Source organism: Drosophila teissieri, chromosome X (genome assembly GCF_016746235.2).
Source record: "Drosophila teissieri strain GT53w chromosome X, Prin_Dtei_1.1, whole genome shotgun sequence".
Taxonomy (NCBI): domain Eukaryota; kingdom Metazoa; phylum Arthropoda; class Insecta; order Diptera; family Drosophilidae; genus Drosophila; species Drosophila teissieri.
Genome location: NC_053034.1, coordinates 11,710,004 through 11,725,956, shown reverse-complemented (window position 1 = coordinate 11,725,956; position 15,953 = coordinate 11,710,004). Strand labels below are relative to the sequence as shown.

Here is a 15,953-nt window from a genome sequence, read left to right as displayed (position 1 = left end):
GGCAAGCCGGAGACTTTGGAAAACCAGGTCGATCAGAACGTTCATGCAAAACCTATCAACAGAAATCTCACTCAGACCCTTTCTTATAATTTTTGTATTTTGGAAAAACGTTCAGAGCAAAATTCACTCCTGTTTTAAGATCCCCTGAAAAAAAGTAAACAAGAAAACCACTGAGATACAAATGCAATTTCCGTGAAAAGGTAAAATATACCATTACACTTATCTAAAACAATCAACTGAAGCCAAAGGAACATGAACTACCAGGATATGTACGGAAGCCATTATGATTCCCAATCTGCTGGTCGAGGCAGCAACTTTGAGTTTCGGGTAAGATTGATGCAGTATATTAATAGCTAATGTGAATGGTTAATTGGTTAAATGGTTAAATGGTGACCCACCTACTTGGTTACCTAGTTCGCCGGACCGGAGTCCATTCCGAATGCGGTAAGGCGTTACAATGCCCTGCGAGGTGCCGAGTTGGCCCAAATGAAGCGTCAGCGGGAAATGGGCAGAGCACATGTGCCCAGCATGCCGCGATTCTGCAAGGTTCGTCGTCCTGGCCAGGATGTGACCAGCATGGTGACCTCGCGCGATCTGGACGTGGTCACCCAGCTGTCCCTCGATTCCGAGTCCATCTACAATGACGATAATGAAGATCACGACGATAATGACGATCATGAAGATCATGATGATAATGACGATAATGACGATCATGATGATAATAACGCTAATGATGATGCGGAGTATGATGGTAGTGATTCAAACGACTTTCAGTACCAAGCCCAACAGTCTCCTCGTCTTTGTGGGGGTTCTGAATCACCAAAAGTTGTGAAGAAAAAAAGCAGGGCCCGAAAGAAGCAGATAGCCACGAGCCGGAGAAGGAATCACCATATGGAGGCCATGCAGCAGGACCACACCTACGAAAGACTGGAGGAACTGCATCGGGAGGTGTGTGCTGAGCTCCAGAGCTTGGGAGAGTCGTCCCCAGTCAGTCCCGATGCCACTCCGCGTCCCCAAGTGTTGGCCAAGCAGCGAAGGATGTGGGCAAAGAAGCAGAGGAAGGCACAGGAAGCTCCGCCGCAGGCATCGTGGGTGGATGGCGATAGTTCGCCGGCCACAATGGGTCTAATATCCTACGAGGACTATCATCAGCCGCAGCCCAAGTGGGCGGACATCCTGCCATCGGAGATGGCGTCGCAGGCGATCAAGGTGAATGTCTGCCAGGCGCAAAATGCCACTTCCCTTTCGGCCTACGAGTTCATGGAGCAACACGGCACAGTGGAGCCGGAGCCAGTGATGCCCTTCTTCCTCGAGGACAGCGATCTGGAGCACGAGTATGCGGATCGTCCGGGCTACATGCGCTATGTGGAGCCCAAGCCAGAGTACACCTCCAGTGAATCGGATAGGGATAATCGCGTCGAGCATCCCACCCAGCCTGTTTTTGTCGAGATGGAGAGGCGCCCCCATCGGCTCAGCCTGCTCAAGAGTCTCTCGCCCATGAGATACACCTCGCAGCGGTCGGAGGAGACGCTGCGAGTGCAGGATCGGGAATGCCAGGTGCAACCGTTGGAGCTGCCCAAGGCACCGCAGTCCAGGCGGGGCAACCAAAGGCAGTCGGTGGTGGATGGTGGTCCAAAGAGCAGTAGGCCTCGCCGGACTAATGTCGTGGCGGCGGGAAGTCATAGGAATCCCGCCAATCCAAGGACACGACGCACCTTGAGAGCGGGAGGCGGAGATGAGGTTGCTGCCGGGCCACAGAACTCATCAAATCATCCTCCTAATTCTCCCAATCCGCCTAATCCCCCCAAGGAGGTGGTAGCCGCACCGGAAAGGGTGAGCAGACGGCGCAAAGCCAAGCCCATGGTGGTCTACAGCAAGTCGCTGGAGGATCTGAAGTTTGAGAAGTTGGCCATCTACAACAAGATCACGCTGACCCAAGAGCGCATCATCAACGCACTGGACAAGCTGCAGACCAGTCTGCTCCACCTCCAGGTGCCCAATTGCAGTGCCCAGGAGCGGCAGAAGCGCCAGCGCAATGCCTTCGAGTTCTGCGTGCGCTTCTCGAGGAACTTCCTCTACCCCTTGAAGGGAATGATCGACGATGTGCGCTACACCACGGTGGCCAGCTTCAACAGTGCCAACTCCAATGAGGCCTGCCAGAGGGTCGTCTGTGTCTATGGCCTGATGCAGCAGTCCATCCAGACGTACCAACGACAACTGCGCTACTTCCTGCTCGAGAAGGTGCCCCAGAAGCTGAGCGCCCTCATCGAGATGATCTACACGATGACCAACTGCTGCCTGGACAAGGGCATGCTGGATCGCCAGGACCCGGTGGTGGAGTGCCTGCAGGAGCGGTGCACCCGATTCCTCAGCTTCATCGAGGACATGCAGGAGGAGCGCTTCAAGTTGGCCCGCGAGGCGATGCGGCGATGCCTTCGAAAGGGTCACCCCCTGGGCAACCAGAGTGCTCGCAAACATAGCAAGAAGAAATCCTCAAGTGCCCCGCGTCCACCCACTCAGCCCAGGCAGGAGAAGCTGCGCTCGCACGAGCGGTACGATCTCAAGATGTGCCTGAATGACCTGAAGCTCTATGAACCGCGTCTGGTGCCCAAGGAGCGTCAGCAGCAGGCGGAGAAGCGACCACAACGGATGCGTCGTCCGAGGAACACTCAACATGCAGCTACCGCCACTCCAGGGAATCCGGGTGAGAATGTTACTGGGCAGACTGAGCAGCCAGCTGATATGGAGGCGCCATCCCTTGGACCCGACGAGATGCAAACCCAGATTCAGATGACCGCCGATGGTGGCACCAGCAGCTCGCTGAGCCTGCTGCCCACTGTGGGTTATGGCGGTTACGGGGGTCATCACCCTTTCGGGGATGTGCAGCAGGAGAGCTCTAGGTCACCGTCGCGGGAGGAGCAACTGCATCGCGCCTTGCTGGACGCCTTGCACCTGGTGTCCCGTTCGCAGGTGAAACAGGTGCTGGATCCACTGATACGATCGCTGGGCGTTATCCTGGCCGAGAAGACCGCACAGGGAGGAGCTGTTCACCAGGAGCGGTAGATCCTCGAAGCATACTCGATCCATCTGACAGTCGTCTAAATTGTTCATTTTCCAAATTGTTTAACTATTATTCACTAGATCAAATGCGAGACATTTAGCTAAATTGTTAAGTAAAATGCTAACTTTGAACGAATTAAATAAATTGAATAAATTAAAATACAATCGGAGGAGCTTGTTTGTATTTTGTTTATTTGTAAGAGATATCAACAATGATTCAAAGATTAATTTTTATTTATCAGATACTTTTGTGCAGTACGACAACGTTCGATTGAATTTTCGAGTGGAGAATCGCAGTGAGTGGGTGGCGTTTTTGGGGGCGTGGGCTTGAGTGAGATAGTTGAGATAGCGATAGATCGAGAGAAAGAGAATTATAATTATTTTAAGCATTAACAACAACCCCCCTCCCCCCGCCAACATCTCCACCCCACCATTTGAATGCACTTCTCGTGTTCCTGTCCATCAAAATGTGTAATTTCTCCACACCGCAATGTATTGGAATTTCTCCTACTTTTCCATTTTCATTTTCATTTCCACGACCTTGCTGCTTGCTGTTTGCAGCTTGCTGCGTTCCTCGGCGATTGGCTCAACAAATTGGATTACTACAAATACCATAAGAATAGATAATATACATAGATAGCGATGTGAATGGTTGGGCCTCCGGACTCCCTAACCGGAGCAGGCCGTGCACAGCGGTTTGTTATCCTCCACGGCAAAGGAGCTGGCCGTGATGGGTGTTTTGCATTTCTGAAACCACACATAGATATTTAACCATTAAACACTGCTTGGACTCATTAGTATTAGAGGGATATAACCTTGCACTGGAAGCAGTCCCGATGCCACTTGGCGTTGAGGGCCACGATCGCGTTCTCCGTTATCGGATTGCCACACCCGGCGCAGCGGGCGGCGAAGAGCTGCTCGAAGTCCGCCCGGCAGTAGGGATGCCCGTCCCGCTCGTAGAAGGAGGTGCCCACCAGCGGCTTCTTGCAGGGTCCGTTGCACACGAAGCAATCCTCGTGCCACGACTTCTCCATGGCCTTGATGGTGCGCTGAAAATATATATACATAAATATAGGCGAAGTAGTTTCAAAGTATGTATATTCTAGCGATATATGCTAGGCTGTATTAGAGAACAAGCTGCGCCTAAGCATTAGTACACTTAGTCCAATTACGAGTAACCAATAGCGCACACAATGTGCATATATACCAATATTTATAATCATAATCACAATCATAGCCAAAGCCAATCAATGGCGCACACACCCACGATGAGTTCAGCGCGACCTTGCGCAAAATGAAACAGCAGCGGGGGAATAACAAATGCTCTCCAAATAAAATGAATACAAATACTGTGTGTGAAAAGCATTTATTGAATTTAGAAATCCCCAACTACACTTACGATTATGCAGTGTTTTGGCATATCTCTGAATCGATTTAAAAGTATTTAATATTTCCAATGCTAAAATGCAGTTTCCAATTTCAGTTTTAAAGGTAAAATTTGGAATGCTTTTCGAGACGTTTGCTGCTCTGCGCGGCATATAAAAATAGAAATTTGCGGATACTTTCTTGCCTTATTCAATTGAAAGAAGAAATGTCTAAAAATACATTCGCAATCACTTCCTTAATTAAATCGTCACTAAGCATATACGAGCAGATATCTAAGTGGTTTTATGGCGCAGCGAATCTGGGTAAATGTTGACAGTATTCATTACAACGATGCTCGTAAAGCCGCGGATTTTATGGCAAACAGACGATGCGAACTATGGACACGAAAAAGATACGGATACCTATGCGAATACGAATACGATTACTTATACTCGAATGCAGAACCACTGATGATGGGAAGTAGACAAATATTTGCACATTCGGTTCCTAATCAGCATGGTTGCGAATTTCCGGTGCGAAGCAAATTTGGCTGGTGCAAAAATGTAAATAAAAGTTGTCAGACAAATAACTATTGGTTTCACCAAATAGGATAGTTATGGAATAAGGAAAACCATTGCATGCACTTCATAGTTTTACTATATATAAATAAATAAAGCTGTGCAGTTGCTCATTTCTCTATAAAATAATATTACTGGAGCATTTAATATAACCATAAAATGTGGATTACTCACCTCCAGGATGGGCTGCTTGCAGCCGAAGCAGGTGCCCGAGTAGTTCTTCACGAAGCAGTCGGAGCAGACGGGCTCGTCCGCCTGGATGTTGAAGGTGGCCTCGGAGATGGGGCGTTGGCAGTCCTTGCAGGCGAAGTGCTCCGGATGCCAGGTCTTGCCCAGAGCGGTGATGATGCGCTGCTGGATGACCTCATTGCACTTGTGACAGATGGACAGCGGCTCCGACTGGCGAGAATAATAGAGAGAACAGCAGCAGCAACAAAATTATTAGATTATTAGTGGATGGATGGATAGAAGCCATTAATTTCGCGCATTTCAAATGAAAATCACGTACTTCAAATATTTCATAATACACCATAATTGTGGGCGAGTTTTCTGGGAGCGGGCTAATGGGATTCATCCGAGATTCAGCTCATCATCAGCGGGTTCAAAAACCGCAGAGACAGCTGCTGGTGCGAATTTACGTAACCCAACACCAAATGCCAGAGGCTTCAGCACAAAGAACACCCGGCACAAATATCAAAATAATTACATATACAAATACATATATATATATATATATATATATACTACAATAAACGATGAGCATCAGCGTAAAATTATTTACAAAGCAGCGGCAATAATAACAATAACAATAACATATATTATACAATATTGAGTTGTCAGGTGGGTTGCCACCACAGTTGTGAGAGATTAAAGTTTTAGATAAATAAATATCAACAATTTTTGTCTTTTTGTAATTATAGTTACATATGTATGTACTTTTAAGTAATTAAAAAATTGAAGACCCATTTGCTTGGCTCAAAAGGAAAGTTGACCCCAAAAGTATGCAGTTTTATTACACTTTGGTAGCAAACACCTGCTGAAATTAGCCAACCCTTTCTACTTTTTTGGCCATGTTCAGCTATTAGGTTTTAGTATGGCCAAGCCATTAAATTAACTAGCCGAGCACGTTTGGGCCATTATCACCTGGTGGTAACACCTCCGAGTAAATAAGGGCGAACCACCCAAGAAGTCGGGCTAGAAATCGGATGTTGTTGGCCAAGTTACACGATTTAAATGGATGCCAGAAAGAGAGAATGCAACGATTGCTCATAAAAGTGCAGCAAGAGGCGGCCATAAATAATGGGAATAATGTGAAATATCCGCAAATTGCGATCCTTCGATGTTTTCATTGCGGTTTTATTTACATTTCAGTGTGCGGTAATTTCCAAATTTTGAACAATTTCATTTGCCCAAATTAAACGCACATTTCTTTCCAAGTTTGCTCGCTGTTCGCTGTTCGCTGTTCGTTGTTCGTTATTCGTGGTTTGTTGTTCGCTGTTCGTTGTTCTTTGGCTGGTTTTAAGTTGTTCGCCAGATGTAGCCACAACAACAACAAGCATTTCTTTCTGCATTAGACGACGTCTCACTTAGATCATCGCCAGAGTTAGAATCGAATTAAACAAACACGCACGGGGGAAAGAGAGGGGGCTATCCCAGAAGAAAGAGACGGGGGCACTTTTAGGGGGCCAAGGGCAGCAGCTCTCGCACACTTCAAATAAGTTTGCTTGGATAAAGAAAACAATAACAAAAGGCCACACAACCCGAATGCAAAAAGTAACAAAAAGTAACAAAAAGCCAGGCTACAAAAATTAAGCAAAATGTTTAGCGCTTAATGGGCAGCAAGCAAACAAACAAAAACATATGTATATACATATATATAAAAAAGTTAGCACTGAATAATAAGTATATACACTACATTTAGTATGGCCACACATTAAAAAGTGATTTGAAAAAGAAGTTCAATGATCTTTACTGCCAGCTTAGCCCCCATCTGCATCTGCAAATTGAACTAATCAAAAATCGAAGCTGCCTGTTAACCCATATAATGGCGAATTGCAACCGCATTTAACCCGCCATTTAACCCACTGTCACCCATCTTTTGCTTACTCAGTTCAGCTCGAATTGCAATTTTCACGTTTCATTACGTTTTTTGTTGACGATTTGCATTTCTTATCAGTTAATTGCCGCAATATTGCAAGCGATTCCAATATTTTTCCCTTGAAAGCACCAAAAACAACAAGCCCCAAGCAGATGCAGCAGAACGTAAAAATTACAAAAAAAAAACAAAAAAAATAAAATACAAATAATAATAAAAATAAAAAGAAAAATTAAAACAATACATCAGAGGCCACCGCAACAAGTCGAAATCTATATTACAGTTCGCTCTCTTTCGCTTTTTGTATTGTGTGCGAGTATATTGTTTATTCATAGGCGATAATTAAAATATTGAATGCATGATTCATGGCAGGCAGTGAAAATTTACAGGGGTTTGGGTGGCATTTTCGAGGGGGTGGCGTCAAGTGCTCTCGATTGTTGTTATTGTTTGCTCTGCGTCCATCAATCAGAGTTGTCAATCATCGAGGAGCGGGGCATGCAATGCACTGTGTATATAAGGCCTGTTGCCTTGGATCAGATAATTGGTAGCAGACGCCTCCAACGAGCAAAAGATCCCCCAAAAGATCCCCACACACACTCTAAACATCGTGCGGCACACACTGCGTATACGTAATGGCCATTATGCCATTTAAACTGTGAGTGAAATGCCGAAATGGCTCTGTAATATACGGCAAATTGTATATATAAATGCGATTATCTGCCGGGAAACTTGTGCGGAAGATCGATGGAGTGGATTATTCAAAGACTTTTGCATGGCGAAAAACATTGGAAATTTCACTTTTCTGAAGGCTATTTGTAGCATATAACAACATCATTTTAAATAAGTTAAGATAAAAGGAAGCCACGCATAAATTTAGCCAATTTATAGAAAGTTTAACTTATTAAATGCTGAAGAAAGAACTAAAAGACACTAAAATATGCTATAAAGTACAAATAGGAAGTTGTTAATCCACAGCCATTTAAATAACATAAACAAGTATGAACGACAATGGAAAGTTTTGGTTGAAACATATCTCGAATCAAAACAATCTGCATATCTATAAGAACCAGTGAGTTGTTTAAGTGCTATAAAAGAAGACCTAGTTCCTATAGAAAACCAGAGCCAGCCAATCGAGTTGTTGAAAATATAAAAGCAAATCATGTTCATTCATCATTTGAAGAAACTATTTGAAGATCGAAAAACCAAAGTCAAATGACTTGTATGCTTAGAAAAGTGCCAAGCCCAAACATTGACATCAACATTAATTTCCGTGTGGTGGTTAGTCGGGTGAATAAACCAATTTCATTTATCAGTCGTCGAGACGTTGGCCAGACCATCACTCCCTTCCCGATCCCGATCCCAATCCGAATCCCTGTCCCGATCACGATCATTATGGTATGGAACATAACGATGATTTGGTCGCGGTGATGACTCTTCAAAACCTTCTGGTTAAGCAGGCTGCGCCAAAGTGGCTGATTTATATGGCTCATTTTATTAAGCGGACAACGAATAAATCGCTTTGTAAATTGATGATATTCTGTGTGTAAAATGCGAGGGGATGATATCATCCGAGGCGAGATGTTCTGGGCTTAGCTTAACCTTAGGACGCTAAGTATGTACATACATACATATATACAAACTAGATATATACTATAATAATGTTTATGGAAAGCGGGGCCCTTAATCCGCACTCTTGCTATCGCCCACTGATCAACACTATTCGAAACTCAAATATTTTCCAAAACACGACTTGGAACGCCCACTTGGCAGACACTTGGTAACTCTTGAAAATCACTACTATTTCATTATTGTTTTTTGTTTTTTTTTTTCATTTTTAGTATGGTAATTAACATAAAGTCTAATAAGGCAAGGCAAACCATATTCGAGTGTGCGTGAATTTTTATTTTTGTTTGTTTTTTTTTCGCTCTTTTTATGTTTGTTTTTTTTTTTTGGTAGCCAAAAGCCAGATGGATGACAATTTCAGTTGGGCTTAGTTGATTTCGCTGGCAGTTGACACTCTCAAAATTCCGCTCACACATTTGTGCCATGAATCTTGCACATGGAAAGCTGAAAACTGAAAACTTTCGGGCCGAAAATCGAAAGCGGAAAACTTAGGCACAACACACACAGCACACACAACACACACAGCACACCGAATGGGTGGCCAACGCGGCGTATGAGCAATCTCCAACCTGTTTGAAGAACGCCCACGCCGGAGATTGGGGATTCGGATTTGAATTGGCTTTGGGCTTGGAATGGGAATTGGGATTGGGATTGGAATTGGTATTGGGCCAGCCAGCTGGGCGACCAGTTAGTTGGAAAGTGATTTGAATTTGGAGCACCCAGCATCCCACTCTACCCACTCCTTTCGTTCCCCGAAATGGTTATATTATTTCACTTACCATTTTGCTGTTTGCTTGCTGTTTTGGCTGTTTCTGCTGGCGTTTGCTTGTGCGCTTTTTCGATGAGATTTAAACTTAAAAAAAAATGTGAAAAAATACAGTTGACATTAGTTTTGGGCGAGCTGATGCTCGGGGGAAAACGAAGCACTAACTGAGTGGGAAAACAGGAACAAAAATGTAAAACAACACATGATTTTCACAGCCTACTAAAAATAAGTTCGGCTACTTTCCCTTAAAAACAGAACTTAACTACATTATTTACATTAGAAGTTACAAATCCAGTAACTTCGTTAAGCACTTTAATCATAGCAAAATAATATAGGGGGTTTCTGAAGGCGGATAATTATTTTGAATGAAACGCATTTTTCTCAAACTGCTCAATCGCACCTCGCTGAATCAAAACAAAGTAACCCTCATAGCAAAAGCTGTCAATAAAAGGCCAGTTCGAAATACAGAAAACAGACGGCATCAAACAATTTAAGTAATTGTAGCAAATGCTAATAAGTTTCCCCTCAATTTTTGCGTACTTATTTTGTGTTTGTTTATTTTGTAGTATACCGTGCAAATTTCAGTTGAAAATCGGGATAGAAAGGGCAGTGGCGGCAAAAAAAAACACGCAAAACGTTGGCAGAGCGCGAAAAAAAGTTGAAAAACACCGCGACTCGTATTTGGCTATATAGTTATATAGTGCGTTATATATTGGATCGGATTGGAGCGGATCGAATCGAACCGAACCGGCGAACGTCGGCCAAGAAACTGAAACTGAACCGCCGGCCGTCGGCGTGCGTGGCAGCGCAGCGGCAGAGGAGCGACTGAGGAGCAGCAGAGGAGCGACTGAGGAGCGGCAGAGGAGGAGCTGCGACGGCATGGAATTGGATATGATGGGGCCGGAGCAGCTGCTGCCGTCGCTGCCGGCGTCGTCGACGCGTCAGTTGGTGCGCAGGCGCAGTGGCCGCGCAGCGGAGAGTCCGAGGGGCCAGCGGTGCAGGAGCAGCCATGCCGCCAAGGCCAACGCCAACGCCCCCATTTCCGTTCCCAATACCCCATCCGCATCCACCGGCAAGCGCAGCCGGCTCTCGCCTCCCAGTTCCGGAAACGTAGCCATAGTGCGACCAGGTAGCAATGACACCCGCGGGCGGCAGGATCGAAGGCAGTCACGGGAGCCGCCAGTGAAGCCTCCGCGGCAGGCTCTGTCCGCCAGGGTATGTATTATCCTAATCCAAAGTTATTAGGTTATTATTTTGCTAATTAGAATATTATTATTAAATACGTACCTAAATAATTCCAGTTGCTTGCCATCTCCAATCCTTACCGGGATGATCAGTCCCTCAAGGAGCGGCGATCCGTGACCCAGCGAAGTCAGCGATCGGCGGTGAAGACCCGTAACCCGCACCACTCCACGTTGGCCACCTCCTCCCGATCGGCCTTCGGTGGGCACTACACCGTGCCCGCAGCGCCACCCACTCTGCGAAAAGCTGCTCCACAGCCGCCTGGCAGCCAGATGCGTCCATGCCTGCGATCAGTACGCCCCAAGGTCGACTCGCATCTGTGTCCCCACCTCGCCAACCAATCACGTTCGGACCCCAAGCATCAACATCAGCCTCAGCCAAGCGCCCAACGACCTTGCCAGCCCACAAAGGGCAAATCCTTGGCGGAGGCGCACCAGCAGTTGGAGCTCATGCTTTCGAGGATCGAGCGAGTCACCGACTATCAGCCACCGCCACCACCGCCGCCGCCTGCCGCGCAACTCAGGAGAAGGGGGGCCGGCGTCAAGGTCGCCAAGGGGGTGAGCCGCCAGATGGCGCAACCACCTCCAGTGCCAGCTGGAACGCCGATGCTCAGCGCCCGTAGAAACAACAACAATGCCATGAGAACGGATGGCGGAGGCGGCGCTGAATTGGAGGAGGATCGGGATCGGAATGGGGGTGGAGAAGGGGATCACCCCGACATTGCCATACCGCTTGTCCAGAATCCGCAGCACCTGCCGGCGGCCAAGCGGGATGCACTGATGCAGCTCCTGCAGCGGACCGAGCAGCACGACAAGGGCATCGTGGATATGGTGGGCGCCTCCGGAGACTCCGCCCGGAACACCATGCTCATGCTGCTCCAGATGATGTGAGTATCTTATATTATCGGAAACTATTAGTTACTATCTACATAACTCTACATATCCGCTCTCCATTGTAAATATAACCCGGTATAAGTATCATTGTAGCGATGTTTTTCGAAATTACCTTTTTCAGTTACGGTTGTAAAATTGATTCGGTTATTTCGGTTGAAACGGTATAATGGTTACGGTTTCGCTTGGCTACCCAGGTGGCAGCAATATTTGAAAATAATAATCAAATAATGTTCCTCCAGATGCTGTAGGTGCCCCAAACAGCAGAGGTACTGAGGATAGCATCTAGAATTATTTACAAACATTGTACATATCGTAAAGGTAGAACAAATGAGCAGTACTTAAAAGAAACATGATTGATATGTTAGGTGTGACTGCTACACTTTCAATTACATACTTAAATAAATACTGTATTCTTATTTTAGAACCAGACATTACTATATTATTATAATGTTATATTTTAATGTATTAGATATATATGTTTTGATTGTGGTAACTGAGAATTTTGTGATTAGCGTTGCTATTTGCTTTACCTCTGCTGTTAACGAGGTGGCGACGTTTGGGGCGCTGCGACTGCGCCGCGGCAGAGGCAATGGCAGCGCCAAAATGATGTCATCGCCGGTCGTCAGCTGAGAGAGAGTGTGGGGGAGAGTACGAAAGAGGTGGGAGAGAGGGGGAGTTCGGGGGGATTGGCGAGAGTCGGAAAGTGGGAGTCAGCTGGCAATGCTCCTCCGCTGACGCCATCTGCTCTGCCGGCGGCGCTGCCGATGCTCTGCCCGCGTGGAGTTACTCATGTACTCACAAGCACACACACACACCACAACACCTTAGCCGGCGTCTAAAGCAACAACAACAACAGCTAACGAAGAACTAAAACAGGAGCAAAAAGAACAACAACAACAAGGGCCACCAGGTTGTTTAGGTATTTGTTTTGATTTACTTTGTTGTTTTAGTTCAAACCCTCTCTCTTTCTCGCTCTCTTTTCTTTTGACCCTTTTTTGTGGGCTAAACTTGCACGACAGCCTTAGTACCCTGTATTTAATTTAATTTACTATAACATTTCAAAGGCAATTTCAATATTTAAAGCATATAGTTAAACTTACTAGCTCATATGCATATACATAAAAGTAGAGAGTATTAACCAATACCAATTTTAATAACTTTTATGAACCATTTGTTGATTTGAATTTTTATTATTCACCTACTTATCAATTTTATTGCAGTCAAAAACAGCTCCATAAAGTACAAATTGGCAAACAATATCGTTAAATAATTGACAAGAATTAAGTATAAAAACTGCCACCTGTAAAGATGTTATGGCTTAACAATAAAAGCAATAAAGCATTAGTGCTCAATTATCCATTAACAATTTCTTTACAGATCTTGCTTTTGTGTAATTTTGTTTAGAAAATACCTATAATACATTTCCCCCCTCAACTGTTCCATTCCAGGATTGCTAAAACTAATTTCTAGTTAACTCTGTTAATTGTTTACATGATTATACATATACAATATATCCAGTGGGGCTTAGTTGTAGATATCTAACTGTTAAGATAGTCAAAGTCGGTGACTAATGGCAAGTTCAGGGTCGCTTGGCTCCGCGCTCTCCCGCTGATTTTTCGGATTACTGGCTTTATATGGTTCTGGTTTTTGGGTCATTACTGGCACCGCTAATGTCTCATGATGTCTCGCGCTTTCGTTACTTTTTTATTGTCTTTGGTGTGCAAATTTGGCAGCTTTTTGTTGTTGTATTTTTTGCAGTTTGCTCTTTTGCTGATATGAAGAACGAACGTAATCAAATACTACGATCGCCGGGCGCTAATCGACAACTGTTTGCAGTTGGAATTTGCGTTATATGGGCGTATATACTCGCATACTCGTATACCGTGTGCTGGGCTATATTTACCTAACCGAAATTCGGCAATCTTTCGATTTTGGTTAATGGAGGAACTCTATAAATAGTGATGGCTTTTATACACGCCAGAAACCTTATAACCTTTCAGTTGGTCTTGCAGAATGGCGATACTTCTCTTTACCTAACCAAAGTTCGATATCCAATTATACCCTATATCTTACTGGGTATGCGTGGCTACATTTACCTATCGGCAAATGTTCGTATAAATTGTGATGGGCTCTTTGCCACCCGAAAACCTTTTAACCTTTTGATAAATCCTATCCTGTAGATCTTAAAACCCCCCTTTCGTAGTTCTCATGACTTTATTTCGTCATTTGCTCCACTCTGGACTTTTGTTTCATTCTGCTGCTGCTGATGCGCTTTATTTGTTTGATCAATAAATTTGGCTTTGCCATTTAGCGAACGGTTAGCCCCATCTCTTTCTGCCGGAGGGTTGCCTCATCGGGCGGCGTTTATTAATTAATTCTTCAACGGTTTTTGGCTTCTCCATTTCCAAGTTTGATTGTGTCATATTATTTACGTGCGCTATCACTGCCATTGAAATTGGTGGGGAGGAGAGGGGGTTTCCCAAAAAACGGGTGGGTGGATGGGTTGTTGTGGAGCCACAACCCTGACCCCAGGGACCCAGGCTTTGAATAAAGGCACAAATGAATGAATGAGTGAATGAATCGCGTATTTATGCTCTACAAAGCCTACAAATTACAACGACTATCGCACGCACATTGCCAACAGTTCATTATTATTTAGTTTTCAGTGTTTCGAATTGTAAACTTAATCTTAAAAATATTCTATTCTGTATTTCGACATAATTTACATAAATATATACTTTGAAAAAGTATAAGAAACCTACATATAAACTGGACGGCTTAAAGCCTCCATTGGAAATCTTCATAGAAATCAAAGAATGATAGCAAATAGGGTACTTAAAAATGTGTTGTAGAGAAATTGTAATTTTCCTATTTTTGGCATTGGCCTTGAGGCCTCTGCCTTCCACTATCACTGCGAAAAAGGAAGTGGAGTGGGTGGCTGGGAGGTTTTGGGGCTTAGGACATCGTGTGCAGTTCCCCGAGGGGTAAGAAAACTTGCGTGACGGCAGCCCATATGAAAGCCAATGCCAACAGCTCCCCGGACACCTCTTTCCCGGAGAAAACGCCGAAAGCTGATGCAATAACTCAACTTTATCTATATGGGGAACATGTATACATAGCTATAAGTTTGATATTATCATTTCTATTTATGAACCCGTGTTATGTTATGACTTTTAAAATAACACTTCTATCAGCATCTGCTATGTCCATCAAAACAATATCAATGTGCTCCCTTAATTTGCAAATCTAATTAGCATTATTAACCAATTTGTTTAGACCCCTTAGCCTGGCTGATTCTCCGTATAAGCAGAAATTCTTGAAAGGACATCGCCACCTGAAGGAGCATCGGTCTCAGCAACGGAATCTACGACCCGGCGATGAGCGTTTCGAGGAGGTGAAGGTCCTGCATGGTCCTGATGGCCATGTCTACTACGCTCGCACTTTGGAGAAGGAACCGAAGGAGCTGAAAGCTGAGCCTGAAGTGCACGCCACGGGACAGTACCATAGTGTGAGAAATGCACTAGAGTATCGCAGCGTTCAGCATCCGCTGAACGAACGTCAGGAGCAGGCGATGCGGGAGCGGGCGCAGCTGGAGCGGGACAAGCAGTTGGTGATTAACTGCCGCGAGAAGCGTCGTCTGAAGGAGAGGACAGGGGAGCAGGCGGCGCATTCACCATCACGGAATAATAACAACCAGTCCAAGAATCCAACTACTCCCAGAGCCACTGATCCTTGGAAGCAGGTCCTCCAAGACCGGGACCGCTTTCAAGCCAACTGCAATCGCAGCTGTTTCTACAACAATTCACACAGCTCAGCGCCCTGGAAAATATATGCCAAGTATGACTCTAATATAACAAATATAAACCATAATATTTTATAATATATGAATACTTTATAGAGTGGCTAGCAAGCTAAGCTCGCAGCTAATCGAAAGCGTGGATGTCGAATTTCATCGCAGTGTAGCCAATTATATCAACGACATTGTAGGCCACAAAGTGAACTGATAATTGCAACATCCTGCGATGCTCATCGTAATTGCCAAACCTTTTATCTGATTTTACAGAACTGAATATAGAGCTCTATACTAGTCTTATGGTATCGTGAATAGTAACTTTATTCCGCCACAAGATGACAAATTGTAAGTGTAGTAAAATTAACAGAATTTTAAAATTCCATGGACAAAAAATGATGTAAATAAAAATTATTGTGTGTATGGATAACGAGAGTATCGATTTTAATAATTGGTGGAGATCCTGAAAGTAGGCAATGATTTTTAGGCATTTTCTAATTGAATACTCCCACATTTTATTGTATTCAACTTTTTTAATACA

The 15,953-nt window shown here is 44.7% G+C and overlaps 3 protein-coding genes across 4 annotated transcripts; 2 read left to right on the top strand and 1 right to left on the bottom strand.

Annotated features, from left to right (window-relative positions):
• On the top strand, window positions 1-3,180 carry LOC122623743. Of its 2 annotated transcripts, XM_043803061.1 has the most exons (3): window positions 1-200; window positions 265-327; window positions 415-3,180. In XM_043803061.1, the coding sequence occupies exons 2-3, from the start codon at window positions 268-270 to the stop codon at window positions 3,061-3,063; spliced, it is 2,709 nt and encodes a 902-aa protein (XP_043658996.1). In that variant the 5' UTR covers window positions 1-200; window positions 265-267; the 3' UTR covers window positions 3,064-3,180. The 2 variants fall into 2 exon arrangements, with proteins under 2 accessions (XP_043658996.1, XP_043658995.1); XM_043803060.1 differs by having other exon boundaries at window positions 1-327.
• A 55-nt stretch (window positions 3,181-3,235) lies between these two features.
• On the bottom strand, window positions 3,236-10,196 carry LOC122623741 (transforming growth factor beta-1-induced transcript 1 protein). Its single transcript, XM_043803059.1, has 5 exons — window positions 10,059-10,196; window positions 9,501-9,574; window positions 5,178-5,402; window positions 3,876-4,109; window positions 3,236-3,807 (listed from the first exon to the last, which is right to left on the bottom strand). Exons 2-5 carry the CDS (start codon window positions 9,501-9,503, stop codon window positions 3,730-3,732), a joined length of 540 nt encoding a protein of 179 aa, XP_043658994.1. The 5' UTR covers window positions 9,504-9,574; window positions 10,059-10,196; the 3' UTR covers window positions 3,236-3,729.
• A 154-nt stretch (window positions 10,197-10,350) lies between these two features.
• Window positions 10,351-15,847, top strand: LOC122623740. The gene is made up of 4 exons (XM_043803058.1): window positions 10,351-10,702; window positions 10,789-11,615; window positions 14,899-15,459; window positions 15,521-15,847. The coding sequence occupies exons 1-4, from the start codon at window positions 10,367-10,369 to the stop codon at window positions 15,624-15,626; spliced, it is 1,830 nt and encodes a 609-aa protein (XP_043658993.1). The 5' UTR covers window positions 10,351-10,366; the 3' UTR covers window positions 15,627-15,847.
• Window positions 15,848-15,953: the final 106 nt, after the last annotated feature.